At 40.2% G+C, this 7325-nt stretch overlaps 1 protein-coding gene across 1 annotated transcript; it reads right to left on the bottom strand.

Annotated features, from left to right (window-relative positions):
* Positions 1–712: 712 nt before the first annotated feature.
* Positions 713–1933, bottom strand: LOC136025543 (uncharacterized). The gene has a single exon (XM_065701570.1). It carries the CDS (start codon positions 1931–1933, stop codon positions 713–715), a length of 1221 nt encoding a protein of 406 aa, XP_065557642.1.
* Between the last annotated feature and the right edge of the window lie 5392 nt (positions 1934–7325).

Raw genomic sequence — 7325 nt, 5'->3', positions numbered from 1 at the left:
GAAACCTTCTTCACACATAAATCAGCCGTATTTCTGGGCCCAGATAAAAAAAAACTGAAGTTGGTCAAAAGGTCCATCTTGCCCACCCCATAGGATAAGACGGACCAGCCCTTTGGGCAAGACGGACCCAATTGCTCAAAAAGATTGATTGTCTCTAAACAATTTTATTTCGAATACTTAAAATACTAGTAGTAAGTAAAAAAGTAAAAAGTTAGCAAATAACTATATTTAAACACTGTACGAGGCCACATCTACGTGAAAAACGAACTGAGCCGACTGTCTCGTCGTTCCGCCCGAAGGGGTCGGTTTTGGCAGCTTCATGATGACCTCTTCTTTTCGCACGAAGCTCATCTCTTCAGTTGCCGTGAATTTGCTCGATGGAGCTAATCGCTTCCAAAACTGAACTTGGAAACCATCAGATTCACAATCACACACAACTCCAACATAATTCAGGAAGCTCTTCTTGGTCGGCACTTTCACAACCAAGAAATCCCCACTTTTTGGTTCGGTTCCATCAAGAAACTCCTCCTCCTCTGACCCATCCAAATGCAAGCTGTCATCACTTTCATCATTCAGCGCGATATGTTCATCGAAGCTGTCTTCCCCGTTCCCAGGCTGTTTGGAGAGGTTTCTCTTTTCAGGCCGTTTTCTTTGAGCTTTCTTTTCTGATTTTTTTCTTTTCAACTCAAATTCTTCTTCCAGTCTGTTTTTTTCAGGTGTGTTCGTCAGAATTTTGGAATTTGGACTTTTGGACAGTTCTTTTCCTAGACGTTTTTCCGTCTCTTGCATAGAAACTCGCCTTAGGGTGAGGACGAACCGACTCTGGAGTCACTGGCATAGTCGCAGAAATCACTGAGCTACTGGTAGTTGGCAGCTCGTCGTTATTTAAGCTCTCGTCACCAGGGCTGATTGATGGAACTGCAGACTGGCCTGTCATGGGAGACGTCTCTGGTGCTGGTCGGTCTGTCACAAAGGCGCTGAGAAAGTCGTGATCTTGGAAAACGTTCCTATTGAAAGGGTATATTCCTGTTTTTTGGAACCCGCTTAGTACGTTTTCCATGACGAAAGCTATTGGAAAAGCGATTCCAACGAATATTCCGATTTCATAAATGGTAATCCTCCTGTTTGGGTTCGAAATCATCCACGACTTAGCTGCTTCATTGTAGTATCGCTTGAATGGCCCATAAACAGCAACATCAAGAGGCTGCAGCTTGTGACTGCAATGTGGCGGAAGCGTTAAGACGTCAATGCCGTTTTCTCTGCAAAGATTAACCAGGCTCAATGAGACGTGCGAATCACGGTTATACATAATCAGCAGAAGTCGATTTGTGGGCGAGCAACTGGTTTGGGAGATCAGATGGCGTATCATAACCGGGAAGATTTCGGCTGTCATCCATCCAGACGGCTGGCATTTTCCTGTGCTTCCAGGGGGCGTGCCATTGAGAAAACTTTGAAGCCAGTTCACTCGTGGAAAGACAAAGAAAGGGGCTATCGACTGGCCAGCTGCGTTGATACACCCTACGACTGTTACCAGCGTCCCTCGCTCAGCCGAAGTAATGCGTCCAACTTGCTTTGATCCCTTTTCTGCAACCACCTTTGGTGTCTTCTGAACGGTGGTTACTCCAGTCTCGTCAAGATTATATATTCTATTCGGCGGATACTTGTGCTTTATAAGCAGCTCTTCTAAATTATTGAAGAATTCGCTGACATTCGTCCTGTTGAAGCTGGTGGCTCTGGCAAGGCTTGTCGTTTCGGAGGACCTTAGGGAAAGCCCAACACGACTCATAAAGCTATTCATCCAGTCTTTTCCTGCACACTTATTTTCAGTCCAGTTCTTCGGCATATTCTTCCCTTTGGCCTGGGCATATTCATATGCAAGCTGACCTGCTTCCTTTTTCGTAAGTCCATGATGCATGTGCTGTGCCGTGATCATATAGTCCTTCAGAAGTATCTATTCGTTTGCTGAGAACACACTTTTAAAGTTGAAGGTAGTTGCCAACTCCACTGATTGGGGATCTTCTGCCGCGTCGAGTTTTGCAACTGCTCTTCGCACTGTGCTTCGTGGCAAACCAACCTCTTTCGAAACTTTGCGAAGCGGCGAACCAGATTTGACTCGCATAGCAGCTGCTCTCAGTAAGTCCTGGTCGTGGAGACCGCGGGTGGTTTTCCTAGTATACTTTCCCATTCTGCAAAAGAGAGACAGCTTAATATATTTCTAATTGACATGCGGGAACAATAAATGCAACACAATATTCACAAAATATGTAAAAAATAATAACTTCGAAAAAGATCCCAGATGATAGGGGGCAAGACGGACCGGTCCGTCTTACCCGCTGTCTCTGTGGTCCATCTTACCCTTTACCTGCTTTTTCGGAATAGTTAAAAATTATAACATAAGATGGCGCTGCAATGAAAAAAATTAATGTCTCACACACTCTCCTAGACCTCCATATTTGTAAGAAAAATTATCACAGTATAAAACAGAACATTAGAAACATCGGAAAAGAAAAACATTTACCTTAAAAGCCGGTTTCGAGAATGTGAAAACGAATAAAAATATTTTTCTCGAAGACAAGATTGGCTTCAACTCTCAGACTTCGCTCCGAAACTTGCCACTAGATGGCCGTTGTTTCTAGCTCTACAAGTGATAAAAAGGTGACGCTCAAGTTGAGCAATGACAAAAGGTCCGTCTTGCCCCCCAGTCCGTCTTACCAGACTCTCCCCTATATATATATATATATATATATATATATATATATATATATATATATATATATATATATATATATATATATATATATATATATATATATAAATATATATATATATATATATATATATATATATATATATATATATATATACTAGCTGTTGGGGTGGCGCTTCGCGCCACCCCAACACCTAGTTGGTGGGGCGCTTCGCGCCCCCCCCAAGCCCCCCCGCGCGCGTAAGTCGTTACGCGCCATATTAGTTATGCGCCATTGTAGTTGTGTCCCTGTGTCCCACCTGTGAATATAGATAGATTTATATATGTGTTTCAAACTACGTAAAAATTGCGAATATACAACATTCTTGGCTTTCCCACTACTGGGAGCTTTCCGTTTCCAATTGCCAGCAATTGATCTGAAAATGTTTGACCAGAGTCATCGTTTTGCAATCGGACACGCATATTTGTAGTTAATTTTAATATTTTTACGTGTGCCCATAAATTAGAATTTTTCAGGCAAGCATTCATTTCGTCTGCAGGAGTTAAACTACGTAAAAATTGCGAATATACAACATTCTTGGCTTTCCCATTGTCTGTGCATATACAAAGCCGTATGTACTAATAATGACGTCATATGCAAACGCTCTTTTTACAAACTAACAAACATGCATACACACAACTCGTTTTTATATAGATAGATAGATAGATAGATACAATACAAATTAACTGCGTAAAACTTGCGAATATACAACATTCTTCGCTGTCCAATTGTCGCTGCATATAAATAGATTGTCAGGTTTACCGACCCTCGAACATGCAACGTACAATTGTCCATGGGAAAAAACAATCAGTATTAAGATCTATACCACATTTTTCTAATGATTGACCTTGAGCTTTGTTAATGCTGATTGCAAATGCTAATCGAATTGGGAATTGCAATCTTTTAAATTGAAAAGGCAGATCCGTTGGAATCATGGGAATGCGACGAATAAGAACAGCCTCACCCTCAAAAGGCCCTGTCAAGATTGTGGCCTCTATTAGGTTTTCCATTGTTTTTTTTTTACGGCAAGTCGCGTGCCATTGCAAAGCTTTGGTGGGTTGATATTTCTTAAAATTATTATTGGTACGCCTATTTTTAGTTGTAGCACGTGTGGTGGAAACCCTGAAAAATCTATGGAATTTAAAAATTCAGATGGATAATTAACCGCTTCATTTGGTTCCAAAACTGTGTCGACTGACTTGTAAAGGACTGCCTGGTCTCGAATCTTGGTCAAAACAGTATTGTTGATTTCATGGACGTCTATATTTTTGGGTGCGAGAATCGCTCTTTCATTTAGCCATTTATTATTTTATAATTTTTTAGAATATTCGGAAATACTTTTTCAATCAATTCATTTTTGGACGTCACTAAATTACAGAAATCAGCGGGTAGTTGTATACGTCCTGAAATTGAGTCTACTGGGAGCTTTCCGTTTCCAATTGCCAGCAATTGATCTGAAAATGTTTGACCAGAGTCATCGTTTTGCAATCGGACACGCATATTTGTAGTTAATTTTAATATTTTTACGTGTGCCCATAAATTAGAATTTCTCAGGCAAGCATTCATTTCGTCTGCAGGAGTTGATCTAGGTATTATAGGTAATGTTTGCCTGAAATCTCCCGCAAGCAATATTAATGTGCTGCCAAAGGGTTTCGACTTCCCTCTCAAATCTTTCAAGCATTGATCCAGAGCCTCGAGCGATTTTTTGTGTGCCATTGTGCACTCATCCCAAATAATAAGTTTGCATTGCTGCAATACTTTACCCATCCCAAATGATTTGGAATTATTGCACGTGGGAGTTTCTGTAGAATGCAAATTCAGAGGCAATTTCAAAGCGGAATGAGCAGTTCTTCCACCAGGCAGCAATGTTGCGGCTATTCCGGACGACGCAATTGCCAACGCTATATCATTTTTTGATCGAATTGATGCCAGAATCAGTTTTATCACAAACGTTTTACCAGTACCTCCTGGCGCATCCAAAAAGAAAATTTCTCCAACGTTGTTATCGACACAATGCATTATCGTATCATAAATGTCTTTTTGTTCCGACGTTAACTTGGAAATGTTATTTTGTACATACGACAATAGATCACTCGTACTGTAACTTTGTTCAAGATCCAATTCTACACATGTCGAAACAGCAGCGATACGGTTAGGTGAAGGCATTCCCAAATCCTGAAGAGGTTTGTCTGCCATACGTACGCACAAATCTTCTATAATAACTAAAGTGTAGTTATAAATTTCTGATGTAAAATCAAAAGTCATATCTGACGTCTCTAACTGTTTTCGATGGAGTATATCTTCGGACATTTTTGACTTATATTTTTCCCATAACTCTGTAGGAGCTGATGGAGAGCAAGTTGTTAAAATGATGCCAAACAATGCACGAATTTGACTTGGGGTTGACGTTTCGCACGCGTCATTGATGTGGTTATCCCAGTGTTGGTCATTCTCCAATAAATTCAGAGCTTGGCATGCACTACGGTAAGTGTCATGTATAGTACCGTTTACAGTTCTCAAATACTCAACGGATGTCGGACCGGGTACATTCACCAAAAGCAGGCGTAGAAAGAAGTATTCATGTTGATTGGGGTGAACGGTGTAGAGTCTTCCTATCGTGGTATCTTTGAAGATGGTAGGTTGGCCGTCGACTGACTTACCCTGTTTTCGACGTTCAAATACTTTATTTTTAGTATTCCACGTGTAATACGAAGGCACTTCAGTATACAGCAGTTGTTTTGCAAAAGAATCATTTTTGCAAAGCGAAAAAAAAGCTGTTAATTTTGTATCCGGTGGATTCAGGGCTCTTTGTTGCACGTTGGTTTCCGAGAAATAAACACGTTGACCATTCTGTAAATGTACCGCTAAGTGAACAACAGCTGGACTACGTTCATGTATCGGAAATGAAAGAATTCGCCAAACAGCTTCATTACTGCTTATGTATCTTCCAGCCTGATATTGTACGATTTCGTCGAAATCTTTGATTTCGGGCTGCAAGCCAAAAACTGCCATGTCACTGCCTTTGTTGACGTATTTACATATGTATTTGATTGCCTTTACGGAGTTACAGTATTCAACGTTTATGTGCGCATTAAATGTTTTTGATAATAATGGGGAATATGGAACAACCCACTGGTTATCTACTTCGATGGTGGTACCGTTACGCTTCTTTATTATTGCTGTTTTACCGCCATCTTCAGTAGACCTTCTTCTATATTGTGGGTAACCATCATTGCCAGTAATTGTGTTGGATACTAAAAATCGAGGATATTGCTTTGTGCACCATCCTTTGGCCATGCATGGTGAATTTTCGTTCAGTGCACCGCAAGGTCCATGTATCATATTTTTTACAATAATATCATGTAACCCCTTATCGACATTTTTATCAGGTATTTCAGCGGAAATCACATCATCAATTTCGTTCGAAGTAATTTTTTTATGTAGCCAGATTAGTATATGTGCGTGTGGCAAACCTCGTTTTTGCCATTCCACTGAGTACATCCAGCATCGCACTGACCCAAACAGTTCAAGTTGTACTATGTAGTTTGTCAGTGATTTCAACTTTTGGCGGAAGACACGGGCCGTAATGTCATGCCTATGAACCGCCGATTGTCCTTGAAGTAAAAGCTGCAGTATCTCGTCCCAAGATTGATTACATGTAAATGTAATAAATAAATCTGGACGACCATAGAGATGAACATACACAATAGCATCTTGAGTATATTCATGCATATGACGGGGACTGCCAGCATATGACGAAGGTAAAATTGTTAATCTTCCAACGTTTGTGGTATTACCGTCATTTATAACTGCATCTCGCAAATGAATGTATTGTTCAAAGCGGAGCTTGGTCTGATTCAGGCGGATATATAGCAAACGTTCTGATTCAATTTTAGCATACATATCAACGACAAATTGGTGAAACAATTCACGGCATTTTAAAATATAATTTTCTTCATCCTGCCGAATCATTAGTCTATAGGAATAATAATGCATTGCACTGCATTTCTTATTCATTTCTTTGTTAGTGGCTGGATTCATCAATTTAATACTAAAGTGATAGCCGTCGGCTCCATCCCAAGAAATGATAGGATATTGTAGGGCATCGTAGCATCGATGAGTTTCAGCAATTCTTAACAACTGAGCGTTTCGCTTATGAAGAATAATATCTCGAGGTAAAAACTGATCACCGACCATAACGATTGCCACTTCGTCGATAGTTGGAGCATTGTATCTACGCACATGTTGGCCAGGAGGCGTTTTGTCAGCGGAAATAACAATTTTATGCGTATCAGTAGGCATCAAATCGATGGCTGTTTTGAACAGACGCACTAAATTATTATTTTCGTGGAAAAGATGTTGCAATTGGGAAACGATTGTCCTTTCAAAGTTGGGAGAAATTTCGCAACGTGCATTCAATTCAGAATTTCTATCACTGATGAAGTACAATTGTAAAAATTTATGATTCTCGCCTGAGAATGGTAGAAGGGACCCTGCTCTATGATAAATTTGCCCTTTTACTTTGAAAGTAGACATAAATTGATCTGGATTTTCGATTTGGGCTCCAAACGACGTCAT

This window comes from Artemia franciscana, chromosome 3 (assembly GCF_032884065.1).
Source record: "Artemia franciscana chromosome 3, ASM3288406v1, whole genome shotgun sequence".
Lineage (NCBI taxonomy): Eukaryota > Metazoa > Arthropoda > Branchiopoda > Anostraca > Artemiidae > Artemia > Artemia franciscana.
This window is presented reverse-complemented; position numbering and strand designations above follow the sequence as displayed.

Bases quoted from the DNA above. Each gene is read 5' to 3' on its own strand.
- LOC136025543 (XM_065701570.1), bottom strand. From the start codon at position 1,933: ATGATCACGGCACAGCACATGCATCATGGACTTACGAAAAAGGAAGCA.